The following is a 14,585-nucleotide window of genomic DNA, read 5'->3' as shown; positions in this document are numbered from 1 at the left end:
CACTTTTTACAGCTGCATCATCGTCCTTCTCTTCGTCGCCCTCTTCGTCGCTGCTCCTTATGACAGAATCGAATCCGTATGTTCCTTTGTCTTTCGATTGCTTAGTACTTTTTGTTGGGACTGGGGCTCCGATCGAGGTGTGCGCGCGGTGTCGGTGTCATCATCGTCGCCATCGTCTCTAGATTAGTTTCTTCTCTCTCCATTACCTTGCTCCGGACACGGCCTTCACAGGCTGTGTTCGTAGTGTGTTTTCATGCATCACAATACAGTAGTCTCGCTTTTGCCGATGCGCGTTTGTAACGTGTTTCTTATATAGACTGCGGCCGGCAGCCAAGAGACCGCGAGTGGATCAATGCGTTCTTCACCGATTTCCTCGTTTGGAAGATAAAACATTAATTGGTAGTAGTGCCGAATGTCCCATCACTCGAATCACGCTTTCCAACGAAACAACGAGGAGGGTCTATTTACACGAAGGATGTGGCATACGAGTCACAGAAAAGTGGTTATCATCATTGAGCAAAGTGACTAAGACTGATCCTTGCGGTCATGATCCTCTAATCATCAATGGAATGATAAAAACTGGTAATGCAGTTAATAAGTAAACGTTGTCGGCGCTTAATTAAATGCTTCTAAATTTAGGAAAAACAGCCTGGCTATTGGAAGTATTGCCTGCGTTGATTCGAGAGAATCCCACTTTCGGCGACTCCGGTGGAAAAAATCAGGCAAAAATCGTCGTTATTAATTGTCAGGATTTGAACACCGATTCAGCACACGACTTTCTGTGTTCTTTGATGGAGACTATTCATCATGAAGTTGAGCCGAGTTTGTCTGAGCCATTTCCGGATTCTTTGAAAAAATTTCCTTTGAGAGAAGATGGGCTCGAACGCTTTCTTCCTGTTCTTGTCAGTACACTAAGGCACATCTCCTGCCTGTCAAAGCAGCCCGTTTTCTTTCTACTGGATGAAGTCCAAAAATGGTTTTTGTGGCGGACAAAGGATAGGAGTCGTTACGACGTCGACGCTATTGAATCTATGCGAAAAATTTTCAAAAGATTTGTGGCAAATGAAAAGGCTCCTTTCTGCCACTTCGCTTTCACTGGCTCTTGCATGGCTCTTGCATGGATCAACATTAGAAAATGTCCCCCCAATGGGCGTGTACTGTCCTCGTCTCCACGCGTGAACCTTCCAGCTCAGGTGAGATAAAACAAAAAGCTGTAGTACAAAATTGAACAACGAGCGTTTGCTTTGCAGGTGTCTCCGAAAGCATTTGAGGAAGCGAAGAAAATGATCAGAATCAGACATGATGTGTACTGTGATGAAGCACGTTTCAACAGATGTGCAGAATTTTCAGATAGGAACCCGGCTCTTCTTTGTCATCTCGTTTCCAAGCTTTCTCTAACCGGTGACGTGGACAAGTATTGTCAAGGGAAGATTACAGAGAAATTTGCTGACGAGATGTGGAAAGAAATGGGTCCAGCGTTTTCAGTCCTCATCACAGAGGATAGGCAGTTCCTTTGGGATCTGGTTCATGATGGTATATGGGAAGAAGAGTTTTACATCCTGGGCGATCGATCCTTAAAGAAGCACTTTGATGCGTTTGCTCTGAAGCATTACTCAGACGAGCATAGCCGCTACTACAGGCGCTTGAGATCAAGGCCATTTCAAGCATTTATTGAGTGCATTTTGAAGGAGAACGGGGAAGTTCAGTGCAGGGATTTGAATCGCATTCCACCGCTTGCACTTGCCACGTTAGTGCCCGAGTTCAGTCAAATTGTGCATCGATTTGGAGAAACGTGCAGTAATTTTGAGAAAAGCAAAGGGCGCGTACGTACAGTCTCTGATCGCTTAACTTGGTTTATGAATCATTTGCCTCGTAACCTGCAAGATGTATGCACCTTTTTGGGGTGTGATTTGGTGAAGCATCTGCTACAAGAATGTGACCATGAAGAGTCGTCAATCAGAGACAAGCTGTTGAACAGTCCGTCGCTTTACTGCGCTTGTTTGTATATGTTCATAGCTGTACGTTACTGTAGCTGTCACGCGGAGATTGGAGATGATACCAGCATTATTTTTAAGCTGTTTCCGGTTGATCCAGAGTCAGCTAAATACTATCTTTCTTGATCATTATTTTTACTCTGTAATCTGTATTAGTTTTGTTGCAATATCCATTGATTGTCGTAAGCCAACAACACTCTCAATCACATGACTAAAACGTTTATGTCCCGTATGTGAAAACGCTACTCTTGCGTGTTGGAGATAGGAGGGTACTCTTCGTCTCAATCAGCCGTGTCTTCGTCTCTTTGATGTCGGTGGCTAGGTGTGTGCCTTTGCGGAAATCAGCTGTCTATTGTAAACCGAGAGGGTCCCGTGTGATTTCCCTTTGCAGGTCTATATTCTGTTGTTTGCGCAGGAAGTAGCGACAGGTCTGGCTAGAGGCAGTCAGTAGCGCCAAAGGCACAGGTAATTTATGTCTTCAAGTTGCCACGACAAATAATACGCCGGTGGTTTTCCCCTTAGCTCGGCCCATTGAAGTGACTCCCTACGAATTGAGGACTCGGACGCTTGTGCAGAGATTGCAACGAGTAGGTGGAGGTGGTCTGTCTCGGGTTATTCTTAGATCTGATTGGTCTTTCCAGCTGTTGAGAAGGTCTGATTCAATAAAGGAGTGTCCTGATGGAAGCCTGTGAGCGTCTTGTCTCTGCTATGCGTTCTCATAGAAATGCTTGCGGTTGGCCTAGACGGCGTGGATGAATGAATTCTTGAATGGCGTACTGCAAGTTCAGGTGCATTCAGCTAAGGGAATTCTGTTGTCACGGCAAGGAAGACCAGGTACCTACCTACTCAACGAGACTTGATTGAAAGGCCAAGACGTTCGTCATGAAATATTCTCTGGCTCCTCCTGGGATCAGGTTAGCATTCGTCTTCGTCGTCATCTCTGCATCCTCTGTCTCTCTCTTTTAGGAATTTGAAGTGGACGTTCAAGGCGAGCAAACGCTCTATGCTAGGACAAGAAGAGCCTACCCAATGAAAAAATACGCGGAAAGGGAAAAATTGAAGTAAGCTGGAATTATAATATTAAATTCTTGTCGGAAATGTTTTATTATTTAATTAAAGTTATTAACCCTCTCTCTCTCTCGCGCGCGCGCGCGTTGGCTACAGTACATAGTTCTGTATGATAAAGATGACGTGCCATTAATTCAAATTCGGAAAACCAACGAGGCCCAACGAGGCCCGAACGTATAATAATTAATCACTATTTCTCCCCCTGATCCCAATCTGAGAACACAAAAGAGAAAAACGTTTCCCTTTTAGTTACTGTTTCTGCATGTCCTTAGATTCTTATTTAGGATTTTTGACCGGACAGAAACGCTTCAAACGCGGCCATGGCCTCCTCATCCATTTCTCCATCAAAATACCTGCCGGAAAAAAGGTGATAAAGCAGATCAATAAGCGAATTTTGTCGTACACATCGTCGACGATTTCGTCGGAAAAATTGACGTCGTCACTCAAGTCGTCTTCCGTATAAAAATCAGAATAAACGTCGTTGAAGAAAGGGTCGGCTGCAGCAGCGGCGGTGACGTCACCCAGATCCCAGCCAGATTCTCGAAGCTGAATGGTCCTTTCTCCAATTTGAAGCAAACGCCTACATAGTGGGTTCTAATGCAAAGGTTTTTATTGATCTATATATAGCCACTCACTCGCTGAAATTTGATTCGTTGGCTCGGAGACAGGTGCTCAGCTTTGTGGTGACGTCGGTGAGGAAGTCACGGCCGCCCTTTTCATCCAACATTGGGCCAACAAGCTACAGTTCCTCTACATGTAACGAGACCAGATGAACGCTATATATGTCAACTTGCCTTGTATAGCGCCAGGCATGTGACTATTGCATCTTCATTGCCATCTGCTATAAGGAAGTGCAAGTGCTCAAGAACGCCTTGGCCTAAGACGCTGTACGGTTCACCGCGTACCTTGTGGACAAGATTCAATATATGGCAAGTACCCATAGGAGTATATCATAAAGGCACCTTACCTTCACAAACCGATACATCTCCCCTAAGAATAAAGCCATGCCGAACCAGCGTGCACGATACATTTGCTGATACTCGGCATGGCTAAACTTGTCATGCTCCGTGTTGCACCTGCATAGAGAATATTTATTTTTTATTTATTTATCTGTGCTTGCCTGGTTAGAAGGAAAGGTCTGAGCTTGTAATCAGGATGACCTTCCACATTCAAACGCTGATCGATGTACTCGAACATTTTGGCGCCCGTAAATCGAAATTCCGGATTACACACCGCCTATCCATAGACAGAGATCATTTAATTAATTATTTAATTAACTCTATTCCCGTCCCGCCTCCCCAAATTAATATAATTATCACCTCTTCAAAGAGAAGACAAGCGAGAAATTCCATTGTTTTCGTCTCGCTTAGCCACCGATTCATCGTCTCCACGAGACCCGACACGAGTACGACGAAATTCTCCGGCGTGTGAAGCAGCTTGTGCATCGTGTCGACGAAGCCGTCGATCGCCATCTTTTCGTCTTGATCTTTCGGACGCTTCGGCAACTTCCGGTTTGTTGAACGCGATATTTCTTCCAATTTTGGCGGATCGCGACCCGTCGCGTTTGATAGGCCGATCGGTGACGGTTCCGTAGCAAATGATGCCGTCGGAATGAATTCTTTGGCGTAAATCGCCGATTCCGGGAGTTTCATCGTCGTCGACGTTTTAGGAACGACGGTCTCCGCAGGATTGGGAGTCGACTCGTCTTGGTCGAGTCTTTCTCCGGCTTCCTCGGGTAAGACACCCGGTTTTCGTGTCGCTGTCCCTCGGCGAGCTCGACCTGCCATATTGGATTACGTAGTCCGTCTAGTGCGCGCTTATGCGCCTATTTACGCAGGCCGATTTACGCACACGTGCAACGGCGGTTACAGGGCGGTTACAGGGGTGAAGTCACCCCACTATCACCTGACATTTCCCCAAAAATGGATGCATGCATACTGCGACAGCGAAAAGACGACGAAAGTGGCTCTGAAACGGACGAATTCGCGACTCAAGTCGCTGAAACGGCGAAAAGCATCGTGAAAACGTGTCGCAACACGGTTTCGTCTACGGCGAGCATCGTTTCGCACGAATCGCTTCCCGAATGGATGAAGGACAATGATTTTCTCGTTCACGGTCATCGGCAACCGATGCCGTCCTTTCGCCATTGCTTTCGAACGATCTTTCACGTTCACACGGAAACCGGAAATATTTGGACACACCTCTTCGGCTTTGCTCTCGTCTCCCTTATTACTGCTTTCTCCTTTTGCCAGTCTCGTTTCGGAAGGTAAAATCGATAAGCGTGTTTTTTCTTATTACATATTCGCCGATTTTTAGTGGACACTTTTGGTCAGAAAAATTCTTGATTATACGAGAACTCCCTGGAGCACAGCAAGCGATGTTTGGCGTATTTTTTACCGGGGCTCTACTTGCTCTTCTCGGCTCGTCGCTCTTTCACACCGTTCTCATACATTCACACAAGGTCAACAAAATATTCAGCAGGTACAATGTTAAATGAATCTATATCCATATGTAAATTAATCAAGTAATTATCTGTGGTGGTGAAGGTTGGATTATGCTGGTATATCGATTCTAATTGTTTCCTGTAACATTCCGGCCTACTACTACACGTTCTTCTGTTATCCAAACGTCAATATCTTCTATTCAACTGCAATGATCTTGTGTGGTGTAACATGCATTGTCGTTTTCTTCTCAGACAAACTTCTCACGTATCGAACATTCAAAGGCATTCTATTTGCAGTGTTTGGTGAGTGAGCCTCATCATTGGCAGATCCGTTGCAAAGTGTCTCAATGTCTCAATTTCGTAGGCTTGCTTGGAGTTATTCCCATGTTGCATGCCGTCTATCTGGAAGGGCACGAAATTGCACTGAAGCAATCTGCACTCATCTGGTTGATTCTTATGGCTGTGGCCTACTTGTCAGGTGCCTCTCTCTACATCTCCAGAATACCGGAACGATTTCTTCCCGGAAAATGTGATATATATGTAAGAATTTAGTTTAGAAAAAAAACCTCGCCTAATACTTTTTCTTTGTAAGGGCCAAAGTCATCAAATTTTTCACATCAACGTCATATTTGGAATATTATTCTTTTATTGGGCGTTGCTGTCAATGGCAGAATATCGTCATGCAACAGGAACTTGTCAGTAGACAAAAAGGTGGACGAATCTTGTGACGTATATTTAACGCACGGTAGTATTGATATCAGTCGTCGATTTTTCTTTTTCGCGCTGCGTTGGCAGTGTATGATGCAATAGAGGATACGAGAGGCGCAACAACGCAGCTCAAGGGCTGCTACCCCAAGAATAGTGCAGTCACTTCAGCGAAAGCGAACGATGCAATTGGATGTCGTCAACTTTTTCGGCGGATGCGAAGAGCCGATCGAGGAGCGCGTCGTCGATTCGGGCTCGTCGCTTCCACCGGAGGTAAGTACGGGGAGTCATGATGTCTCAGGGCTGGCGCGCTATCTCTCCTCCACCTAACTGTAGGTCGAAGAAGGAAACGTCGAGTACAAGGTACAGGAAGGATTTCTGTGTCTGTTTTTTCGTCTAATGTTTTTCGAAAGCTCAAGCTCGTCGATCCGTCAAAATGCCGATTCGAGCATCTCGTAACCCAGATGAAATGGCGCCTCGAGGAGGGCCACGGCGAGGCCATCTATCAAATCGGCGTCGAAGACAGCGGAATGATGACCGGATTGGATGATGACGAGCTGCGCGCTTCGCTCGCTACGCTCGGACGAATGGCCGAAAGGTGGGCGCGCCCCCCAATCCAGTCAATTTGCCGCGCGATTACATCATCGTCGTCTTTTTTAGACTCGGTGCCAGCGTTTCGGTACTGCGCCGATGCTCCGTCGAATCGGACGCGGCCGAAGCGTCGAAATACACGGCCGAAGCCCTAGTGAGAAAAGTGCCCAACGATCAGAAAGTCAGCATTGACTCGTAGAAAAATAGAAAACTTTTAATTATTAATATTGACGCAGTTCTTGGACGTGCGCGTCGCCGTGCTGGGCGCCGTCGAAAGTGGAAAGAGCACGCTGATTGGCGTTTTGACTCACGGCGAAATGGACAATGGGCGCGGCCGTTCACGTCTCAATCTCTTTCGGCATTTGCACGAGATTCAGAGCGGAAGAACGTCAAGTATATCTCATGAAATATTAGGTTTCAACAGTCGAGGAGAGGTACAGTAAGAGATTATATTTACATATACGTATATATCTTTATAGGTTGTTAATTATTCGGAGTCTCGATCGGCTGAAGAAATATGCAAATCTGCATCAAAACTCGTGACGTTTGTTGACTTGGCCGGTCATCATAGATACATGCGAACGACCATATTTGGTCTGACGTGCTATCGTCCTGATTTTGCTATGCTGGTCGTCAGTGCTAATGCGGGGCTCATTGGGACGGCTCGCGAGCACTTGGGCTTTGCCGTTGCACTCGGCATTCCCGTATGCGTTGTCATGACGAAAGTGGACGTTTGCACGCCAACGATGACGCAGAAGGCCATCGATCAGGTGACCCACATATTGCAGTTGCCCGGTTGCAACAAGAATCCAATCGTCGTCAAGACGGAGGCGGATGTGATAAGAACGGCATACACATTCAAGCAGGAAAGGTAAGAGAACGGAAAAGTAGACATACGCATGGCACATCAGATTATTTTTTTTCAGTATTACTCCAATTTTTATTGTGTCAAATGTGACCGGGCATAATCTTGAGTTGCTCTACTCGTTTCTCAATTTGGTGCCCTCTGTGAATAGCGCTGCCGAGCAGGAGAAACTAGAACAGGAAGCATTAGAATTTCAAGTAGGCTACCAAGCAATTTTCTCTAAAACATTCTATGTAATATGGCTTAGGTCGACGAGACCTTTTCTGTTCCCGAAACGGGAACGGTAGTCGGTGGAAAAGTTCTACGGTAAGGAGAGGCAAAATTAGTTAATAAATAATTATTTGAACAAATTATTTATAGTGGGGCCGTTCGGCTGGGTGACAAAGCGCTGATTGGGCCTCAAGACAATGGCATGTTCAGTCCAATCACCATAGGTAGCGTGCATCGGAATCGGTCACCGTGCCGATTTGCTCGCGCCGGACAGGCGGCCACTCTCGCTCTCCTTGACACGAAACGATCATGCTTGAGAAAAGTAAGGGGGGAAATTGGTACTGTACTGAAAATAGGCGTGGTCTTTTCAAGGGTATGGTAATTTTGAGTCGAGAGCAGAAGAAGCCGCGTGCCTGCTGGCGCTTTGAGTCCGAAATCTTCATGCTCTATCATAACTCCGTTCTTCGACCCGGATTCGAGGCGACAGTTCATGTTGGCGGGGTGATGCAGACAGCTCGAGTCACGCGGATATACAACGAGGAACAGGTATGTGTGCATAAATAGAATGAGTCCCTAAGCCCCAATAGATAGTGCAGGCGCTTAAGACTGGCAATAAGGGTCAAATCGAACTGGCTTTCATCAAGCAGCCCGAGTACTTGACTCCAAACGCGCGACTACTTTTCCGAGGGGGACAGTTCAAAGCAATTGGTCAGGTGAAGAGGGTTTTGCATGGCGAGGAGGGACTCGGAGCAGAGCAGCGGCGCCGAGCTCACAGACACAGTGTGCCGTGACGCGGGTTTAGCTCTTAGCACTAATTTTGATTCAATGCATTTTTAAAAATATTAGTTTCAAGTTGTGTAGTGCGCGCGCGCAGGAGTCAGAGGCGATTTTTTCACACAGACTAATCGAAAGGAATGCGCTGAATGAAACAACAAGCAGAAAGAAGCAAGAAAAGAAAATCAGCTATTGTTCGTTCTTCGTGGTTCCTCGTGAGGGGTCCCGGCGAGAAACTTACGTTCCATGGGTAATGCACTACAACAAAACGATTACGCGCGTCGCGCCTTGCTACAATAAAGGTCGCGCACCAAGAAAATCCACACGATGATCCACGGAAAGAAGAAGAAGGTAATGACGCAGTGGAGGCAGTGATTCACCGGGCGCCTGAGTAAGAAAAAACTGCATGTTCGCACAGGCTCCTTGCGCGGAACGCTTTCTTACTCAACTACGACGGTCGTTTGAACGACTTGCTGGGGAGGCGCTTGGCTCGCGACGACGACCTACGATAGACGACAATCGAGTGGCGATGGGGTTTGTTCGAGCCTTACTGTAGTGTTTGACTGCTGCTGCATTCTCGTTTGCTTGTTTTTTTGTCCTGCAAGGCAAAAATCTTAATTCGCGATAGCCACGCCTCGTTTCGCCCATATCGGGTGTCTGAGTACAGAAACGCTAGGTTTTCGAAAGTAAGTCTCGCCTGTTTTGATGTACGAAATCGCCGCAGTGTTCGCTTGCCGATGGAGTAAACGTAGAGGCTAAACACGTTGTTGCTCCAAGACCACGAGGCACGCCCTGCTCCCCCCGGATGCAATTACGGTAGTGTGATCGGTAGTGATCAGAGACCTTTCTCACACGAGCAAACGCAATAACAGCAGAATACTAACACACACACACACACCACACAAAAGTATAAGAATGTCAAAATTCGCTCTTTTTTCATTGATCAGTCACGCACTAGAAGGAAAAAGCTACAAATCACGGATCAATAATTAATCAAGCTTACGAAATAAATCCAAACGAAGATCCAAGGCCAGAAAAACAAGGTAATAAGACAATGCAAACAGTGATTAGTCCCCTCTCTAGAAAATGAAAGAACGTTGGAACTTCCGTACACAGGACGAGTACAATTGCGCAATGGCTGACCTTACGACCGTCGTATGAACTACAGTTTGCGGCGGCGGCTGCACAGGCTGCCCAACAACTACGACGTTAGTCGTCTATAAAACAAAAAAGTGAGCAAAAAACGTGCTATGACGCCCCGCGCCGACTCTCACCGAACTCGAACTCTGCTGCGGTTGTCCGTAGACTGGTTGCCCGCCGTAGCCCGGTTGCCCGCCGTAGCCTGGCTGGCCGTAGCCTGGCTGGCCGTAGCCTGGCTGGGCGACGGGCTGGCCGTAGCCGGGCTGCTGGCCGCCGTACGGCGGTTGCTGACCGTATGGCTGTTGGCCGTAACCCGGAGTCTGCTGATTGTACGCCGGTGGCGGCTGCTGCTGCTGATAGCCTTGCTGCTCAAGGATAGGCTGCTTCTCCTCCATCTTGATCAGTTGGCCACTGTATACGCACGCGCGCGATGCGATATCAATATGAGTGATTGGAATGCCTTTTTGCAAGGTACTGTATGATGCTCTACGACGTCTATTTTGTTTCTTCAAATCGTACTAGAACGTCTTCTCGATGCAAAAATTTTAAGCGGGCTAGCTCTCCTTTCGCCACTGGGCGAGATAATTGACGAGAGAGGCGATCTTCAACGAATAGACGCGGTATACGACTCCAATTGTCTACTTCACGTTTCAAACGCTCAATTTAAGAACAATTGGAAAGCAATTATCGACGGGTTGAACGACGAAAACGCCACATCTGTTCGACTTCACGAAAATCATCTCGACCACTCCCCGCATGTGTTTTTCGTGCACAATCGAACGGTAACGAGGTAGGTTTGACGTCGCCGACGCCTTGGGAGGCGGAATAGAAACGACTCGTCCCTCCTAGCGTGTACGCTGCGACCGAAGGAGAGGCGCGCGGTTTGGTCGTATGTAGGCTTAGTTTTGGAGTTTTAGCGTGCTCGTATCGAGCGCCCCATACCGCACGATCCGTTGCTAGTCTTTTGGAAAGCTTCGCCGATCTGCTAAGAGCGTGAGATAGGCAACAGAACTAGGCCAGACAATCAAACAACGGGTACAAGACTCTAAACCAAATACATTGAATGCTAATAGAACAGAAAACAAGTAAATGACTCAGGTTCTCCTTCGGCGTCACACGTGATCTTAGCAGCCTTCAACACAGCACTGTAAAAGCACAGTTGAAATATGCGGATAAAAACCTAAACGTCACTTACGCAAATGCACCAGACGAAAATCCATATAGGAAAGAAAAACGTGATGCAGCAGTGAAGCGCGTGGTTCGTTCCCCGCCTAAAAGAAAGTCAAACATAGAGCCATCGTGTACGATTCGATCGAACGCGCACGGTACTTCTGAGTGACGACAGTCGTTTGGACGACCGGCGTCGCCGCCGCCGGGGCGTTCACCACGACGACGTTTGACGACTACGAAAGACACGCGGTGTGGGCGTGGTTATTTTCGAAGCCGGAAAAGTGAACGTACCTGCTGTTGCTGCGGCGGAGGGGGAGCGTAACCCTGCGGAGGGTACCCTTGGGGAGGATATCCTTGGGGAGGATAGCCCCCTTGAGGCGGATAGCCTGCTTGGGGAGGCGGATAGCCTCCTTGAGGCGGCGGGTAGCCTCCTTGTGGATATCCTCCCTGTGGTGGGTAGCCCTGAGGATCACCCGTCGGGCTGTAGGCTGGTGGTTGAGGCGCATTTGGATCGTAGGGCGGTTTTTCCATCTGAGTATCGAGGGGCGTTATCGATCTGAGGGGCGTTATCGAGAGGGGCGTTATCGAGGGGCGTTATAACGGCGTCGCGTTCAGTCGCCGTCGAGTGAGACTTACTGTAGGTTCGGCGAAGTGTGCTTGGTTTAGTGTGAATGTGAAGCGAAGAGTTTGTGGGTGGTGCAAGACTCCCCGTATAGGACCCCTGCAGTTTTTTGTTTTCGTGCGGTCTCGCGTAGCCAGACCCTCCCCCTTGGTGATATTAACTCTCACATATTAACCACCACTGGCCGCCCCGGCCGCCGGCCACGCGAGACTACTGTAGTGTAGGCAGGCGTTTACTATTAGCTATTAACCGATAAATGCACAGCGCGTCAGATATAACGTGCACCATGGTTCAAGAAAGAGGCATTTCTCTTTTATCAGCATCCCTCGACGCAGCACTGCGATAAACGGACACCGCACGTAGAAACTTTTTGAATTTGGAACCAATTCACTTACAAAAATGCACCAGACGAAAACCCAGACAGGAAAGAAGAGCGATATTATAAAGTGCAGCAGATGATTAGTTCCCCGCCTGCGCACGCAGACACGAACGTAGCTGTCACGTAATAAAAAAGCAGCTCCTTACTTTTCGGTGATCACTGTCGTCTGAACAACTGTAGGCGCAGCAGGTGCTGGGGCATTGACAACGACGACATTATTGTGCTGCTACATAGATACCGCATTGACGCAGAGGAAAGTGTGCAAATGCCCGTCCTCTTGTACTTGCTGTTGGGGGACGGGAGGAGGATAGGCTTGTTGCGGTGGTGGGACATAGCCTGGCGGTTGCGCACTGGGATCCATCAAGGAACCAAAGAAAGAGACAGGTCGCCCACGTCGCTAGGGCAAACAGTGCAGATATCAACGCGAGAGTGAGTGTAGGTGCAATGGAATCAAATATGCAACACAAATAGCGTGAAATGAATAACACGGATGTGAGCATAGGACAGACAAGCGGAACTACTAAATCTACACAATGCACGAGGTTTTCTTTCGTTCACGGTTTCATTCGGAAACAACTGCGCACATCGCATCAGTCCCCTTAAACGCCCTCGATGATGCACTAGAGGAAAGAAAAACAGACGCGCGGGGGTCACAGGGGTCTCGAGGGAGGAAGAAGCAATTCTCGTACGAAAATGATCCAAACGATGAACCACGGCCAGAAAAAGAACGTGATAAGGCAATGGAGAAGATGATTAGTACCGCGCCTAATAGAGAACGAAAAATCTGAAATCCACAAAAAAACACAGCTACAGATTTTTCCTTACTGGCGTTCAACAACCGTTGTATGAACGACCTGAGGTTGAGCTTGAGGCTGAGCAACAACAACCACGTTGCTCGACTATTAAAAAAAGATAAAAAATTCAAAATTTCCTAAAAATGTGCTGACCTGTTGTCCCTGCTGCGGTGGGTAACCCTGTGGCGGATAGCCCTGTTGAGGAGGATAGCCCTGTTGAGGAGGATAGCCCTGCTGTGGCGGATAGCCTGGCTGCTGTGGTGGATAGCCCTGTTGTGGGTAGGGTCCTGGTGGGGGGGCCGCCTGTGCTGGGTATCCCGGTTGAGCGGGGTAAGCCGGTGGTTGTTGGCTCGGGTCCATGGGCGGCTGGTATTCGGGGGGCTTTTGGGGATCGGCCATCGCTTTTGAGTTGCTTTCGAATCTGGAAGGCGTTGAAAAGGCTGAAGGATTCGCGCGAACGGGCTTCGAGGGATCGGGTGGCGAAAATAAAAGACGAGCGAGGTATCGCCTTCTCTCTTACGCGTCGACTTTCGGTTTGTGTGTGTAGAGTCGCTGTTCCGCTGACGAAGAGCTGCGATTTCCCGGATTTGGGCAGGATGTACAGCCAGCGTGGCTAAGCGCTTCTTTTACTTTTTATTCAAAACACATGAAAGCAACGAGAAAATAGCAAATGACTCGACACGTGTACGCAAAGCATTTTTATGTCTCCGAAGACTGACCCCAATCCAGCCTAAACGCCTTCGAGGATGCACTGGGAAAAGAAATGGTTGCATTAGAAACGAAAAGAATAGACAGAGAGACATATCTTACGAAAATGATCCAGACGATGACCCAAGGCCAGAAAAACAGCGTGATCAGGAAATGAAGAACATGATTCGTTCCCTGTCTTCTATCAAAAAAAAAAGTAGAATTCAAAATGTACGGAGAGAAATCTAAGGTACTACCTCTGGACAACAGTCGTCTGAACAACTTGCGGAGCTGGAGCGGCAGCACCGACGACAACGACGTTGCTCTAGACACGGAGCCGAATAAATAATTTCAAAAATCCTTTTCACAGAATTTTCAAGGTACCGATTGCTGTTGCTGTTGTTGAGGTGGGTAATACGGCTGCTGAGGTGGATACTGCTGGGGGGGAGGGTAGCCCTGCTGGGGAGGAGGGTAGCCCTGCTGGGGAGGATAGCCGGGCTGCTGCGGCGGCGGCGCTGAATACGGTGGTGGGACGCCCTGAAAGAGAGACCACACCCAATTGCCCCACCCCGTTTTGCTTTTCGCGCGTGTGTTTGAGGTCGCACGGGGCTCTGTGAGTGCGATGGGAGCGATGGAATTTCGAGTGAAAGGGGTTTTACGTTGGAGAATAGAGGCTTAGGCGGCTGGGGGAAAATGGGATATGCATGCTTGTTGCGCTCTGCGGTTGATTTGCATCACGTGCAGTCGTAGAAGTCGGAGAGATTTCTGGTTTATGCGTTGTGAGGGAGGTCATTAGATGCGAACATGTGTAGCTAGAGTGTTTTTTTGGCAATACGCTTTGCCTCACGAGGCTCACCTGATCCATCCTTTTCGTTTGTTTACAGTAGGGTCTACAAGAAAGATTTCGTTATTCGGAGTACCAAAACAGTAGTGATTTACCGAGAGATAAGGCTTTTAGCAGAGCAAATCGGCTGGCTAGCTCTCCGCGATACTTGAGATCACAGGGACTCAAAGCTCATTGGTTGAGATCCTGTCACGAGTTTGAACATCACGTGCTGTGTTACCATGCGTAACTAAAGAACATGATCAAAACGCGGCTAATTAATTATTGAAAGTTGCAAGATGATTCCTTCAATGATACAC

The 14,585-nt window shown here is 47.9% G+C and overlaps 7 protein-coding genes and 1 long non-coding RNA gene across 9 annotated transcripts; 4 read left to right on the top strand and 4 right to left on the bottom strand.

The window, feature by feature from the left end:
• On the top strand, positions 1–2,177 carry LOC136188671 (uncharacterized). The gene is made up of 4 exons (XM_065976429.1): positions 1–76; positions 317–582; positions 640–1,193; positions 1,251–2,177. Exons 1-4 carry the CDS (start codon positions 60–62, stop codon positions 2,118–2,120), a joined length of 1,707 nt encoding a protein of 568 aa, XP_065832501.1. The 5' UTR covers positions 1–59; the 3' UTR covers positions 2,121–2,177.
• Positions 2,178–2,220: 43 nt separating this feature from the next.
• On the top strand, positions 2,221–4,287 carry LOC136189308 (uncharacterized). The gene is made up of 7 exons (XR_010670375.1): positions 2,221–2,316; positions 2,386–2,459; positions 2,517–2,581; positions 2,636–2,682; positions 2,738–2,908; positions 2,961–3,055; positions 3,347–4,287. It is a non-coding gene; the product is annotated as an uncharacterized lncRNA (long non-coding RNA).
• Positions 3,182–4,884, bottom strand: LOC136189303 (polyadenylate-binding protein-interacting protein 1-like). The gene is made up of 7 exons (XM_065977225.1): positions 4,382–4,884; positions 4,183–4,298; positions 4,030–4,138; positions 3,857–3,967; positions 3,698–3,801; positions 3,466–3,642; positions 3,182–3,415 (listed from the first exon to the last, which is right to left on the bottom strand). Exons 1-7 carry the CDS (start codon positions 4,847–4,849, stop codon positions 3,343–3,345), a joined length of 1,158 nt encoding a protein of 385 aa, XP_065833297.1. The 5' UTR covers positions 4,850–4,884; the 3' UTR covers positions 3,182–3,342.
• Positions 4,885–4,946: 62 nt separating this feature from the next.
• LOC136189305 (adiponectin receptor protein 2-like) lies at positions 4,947–6,336 on the top strand. Its single transcript, XM_065977227.1, has 5 exons — positions 4,947–5,328; positions 5,379–5,543; positions 5,609–5,808; positions 5,870–6,045; positions 6,098–6,336. The coding sequence occupies exons 1-5, from the start codon at positions 4,985–4,987 to the stop codon at positions 6,206–6,208; spliced, it is 996 nt and encodes a 331-aa protein (XP_065833299.1). The 5' UTR covers positions 4,947–4,984; the 3' UTR covers positions 6,209–6,336.
• A 12-nt stretch (positions 6,337–6,348) lies between these two features.
• Positions 6,349–8,739, top strand: LOC136189300 (GTP-binding protein 2-like). Its single transcript, XM_065977221.1, has 11 exons — positions 6,349–6,483; positions 6,547–6,573; positions 6,624–6,808; positions 6,871–6,982; positions 7,038–7,235; positions 7,281–7,672; positions 7,728–7,863; positions 7,914–7,972; positions 8,027–8,198; positions 8,249–8,422; positions 8,473–8,739. Exons 1-11 carry the CDS (start codon positions 6,394–6,396, stop codon positions 8,665–8,667), a joined length of 1,740 nt encoding a protein of 579 aa, XP_065833293.1. The 5' UTR covers positions 6,349–6,393; the 3' UTR covers positions 8,668–8,739.
• A 722-nt stretch (positions 8,740–9,461) lies between these two features.
• On the bottom strand, positions 9,462–11,741 carry LOC136189090 (calcium-binding protein P-like). Its single transcript, XM_065976935.1, has 8 exons — positions 11,597–11,741; positions 11,252–11,516; positions 11,120–11,193; positions 10,986–11,061; positions 9,925–10,308; positions 9,794–9,867; positions 9,654–9,729; positions 9,462–9,604 (listed from the first exon to the last, which is right to left on the bottom strand). Exons 2-8 carry the CDS (start codon positions 11,489–11,491, stop codon positions 9,587–9,589), a joined length of 942 nt encoding a protein of 313 aa, XP_065833007.1. The 5' UTR covers positions 11,492–11,516; positions 11,597–11,741; the 3' UTR covers positions 9,462–9,586.
• Positions 11,742–12,391: 650 nt separating this feature from the next.
• LOC136189306 (annexin A7-like) lies at positions 12,392–13,335 on the bottom strand. The gene is made up of 5 exons (XM_065977228.1): positions 13,276–13,335; positions 12,909–13,176; positions 12,787–12,860; positions 12,651–12,726; positions 12,392–12,581 (listed from the first exon to the last, which is right to left on the bottom strand). Exons 2-5 carry the CDS (start codon positions 13,152–13,154, stop codon positions 12,561–12,563), a joined length of 417 nt encoding a protein of 138 aa, XP_065833300.1. The 5' UTR covers positions 13,155–13,176; positions 13,276–13,335; the 3' UTR covers positions 12,392–12,560.
• Positions 13,336–13,375: 40 nt separating this feature from the next.
• Positions 13,376–14,500, bottom strand: LOC136189307 (protein SPEC3-like). Of its 2 annotated transcripts, none has more exons than XM_065977230.1 (6): positions 14,382–14,500; positions 14,299–14,332; positions 13,827–13,979; positions 13,700–13,767; positions 13,566–13,641; positions 13,376–13,506 (listed from the first exon to the last, which is right to left on the bottom strand). In XM_065977230.1, exons 2-6 carry the CDS (start codon positions 14,305–14,307, stop codon positions 13,486–13,488), a joined length of 327 nt encoding a protein of 108 aa, XP_065833302.1. In that variant the 5' UTR covers positions 14,308–14,332; positions 14,382–14,500; the 3' UTR covers positions 13,376–13,485. The 2 variants fall into 2 exon arrangements, with proteins under 2 accessions (XP_065833302.1, XP_065833301.1); XM_065977229.1 differs by having other exon boundaries at positions 13,566–13,644; positions 14,382–14,499.
• Positions 14,501–14,585: the final 85 nt, after the last annotated feature.

The sequence above is a fragment of the Oscarella lobularis genome, chromosome 7 (assembly GCF_947507565.1).
Source record: "Oscarella lobularis chromosome 7, ooOscLobu1.1, whole genome shotgun sequence".
Taxonomy (NCBI): Eukaryota; Metazoa; Porifera; class Homoscleromorpha; order Homosclerophorida; family Oscarellidae; genus Oscarella; species Oscarella lobularis.
Note: the sequence above shows the minus strand (reverse complement) of the source record. Positions and strands in the feature narration are given on the sequence as shown.

Bases quoted from the DNA above. Each gene is read 5' to 3' on its own strand.
- LOC136188671 (XM_065976429.1), top strand. The intron at 583-639 runs GTAATGCAGTTA...TTCTAAATTTAG, and splicing joins CAATGGAATGATAAAAACTG to GAAAAACAGCCTGGCTATTG. The intron at 1,194-1,250 runs GTGAGATAAAAC...TTTGCTTTGCAG, and splicing joins GCGTGAACCTTCCAGCTCAG to GTGTCTCCGAAAGCATTTGA.
- LOC136189303 (XM_065977225.1), bottom strand. From the start codon at position 4,849: ATGGCAGGTCGAGCTCGCCGAGGGACAGCGACACGAAAACCGGGTGTC. The intron at 4,299-4,381 runs GTGATAATTATA...GTCTATGGATAG, and splicing joins CTTGTCTTCTCTTTGAAGAG to GCGGTGTGTAATCCGGAATT. The intron at 3,968-4,029 runs GTAAGGTGCCTT...CTTGTCCACAAG, and splicing joins AGATGTATCGGTTTGTGAAG to GTACGCGGTGAACCGTACAG.
- LOC136189305 (XM_065977227.1), top strand. From the start codon at position 4,985: ATGGATGCATGCATACTGCGACAGCGAAAAGACGACGAAAGTGGCTCT. The intron at 5,329-5,378 runs GTAAAATCGATA...GCCGATTTTTAG, and splicing joins TGCCAGTCTCGTTTCGGAAG to TGGACACTTTTGGTCAGAAA. The intron at 6,046-6,097 runs GTAAGAATTTAG...TTTCTTTGTAAG, and splicing joins CCGGAAAATGTGATATATAT to GGCCAAAGTCATCAAATTTT.
- LOC136189300 (XM_065977221.1), top strand. From the start codon at position 6,394: ATGCAATTGGATGTCGTCAACTTTTTCGGCGGATGCGAAGAGCCGATC. The intron at 7,864-7,913 runs GTAGGCTACCAA...AATATGGCTTAG, and splicing joins AGGAAGCATTAGAATTTCAA to GTCGACGAGACCTTTTCTGT. The intron at 8,423-8,472 runs GTATGTGTGCAT...TAGATAGTGCAG, and splicing joins GGATATACAACGAGGAACAG to GCGCTTAAGACTGGCAATAA.
- LOC136189090 (XM_065976935.1), bottom strand. From the start codon at position 11,491: ATGGAAAAACCGCCCTACGATCCAAATGCGCCTCAACCACCAGCCTAC. The intron at 11,062-11,119 runs GTACCGTGCGCG...ACTTTCTTTTAG, and splicing joins ACGACTGTCGTCACTCAGAA to GCGGGGAACGAACCACGCGC. The intron at 10,309-10,985 runs GTAAGTGACGTT...AAGACGTTCTAG, and splicing joins TTTTCGTCTGGTGCATTTGC to TACGATTTGAAGAAACAAAA.
- LOC136189306 (XM_065977228.1), bottom strand. From the start codon at position 13,154: ATGGCCGATCCCCAAAAGCCCCCCGAATACCAGCCGCCCATGGACCCG. The intron at 12,861-12,908 runs GTCAGCACATTT...TTTTTTTAATAG, and splicing joins CACCGCAGCAGGGACAACAG to TCGAGCAACGTGGTTGTTGT. The intron at 12,582-12,650 runs GTACGAGAATTG...TCTTTCCTCTAG, and splicing joins TCATCGTTTGGATCATTTTC to TGCATCATCGAGGGCGTTTA.
- LOC136189307 (XM_065977229.1), bottom strand. The intron at 13,645-13,699 runs GTAGTACCTTAG...TTTTTTTGATAG, and splicing joins CAGACGACTGTTGTCCAGAG to AAGACAGGGAACGAATCATG. The intron at 13,507-13,565 runs GTAAGATATGTC...TTCTTTTCCCAG, and splicing joins TCATCGTCTGGATCATTTTC to TGCATCCTCGAAGGCGTTTA.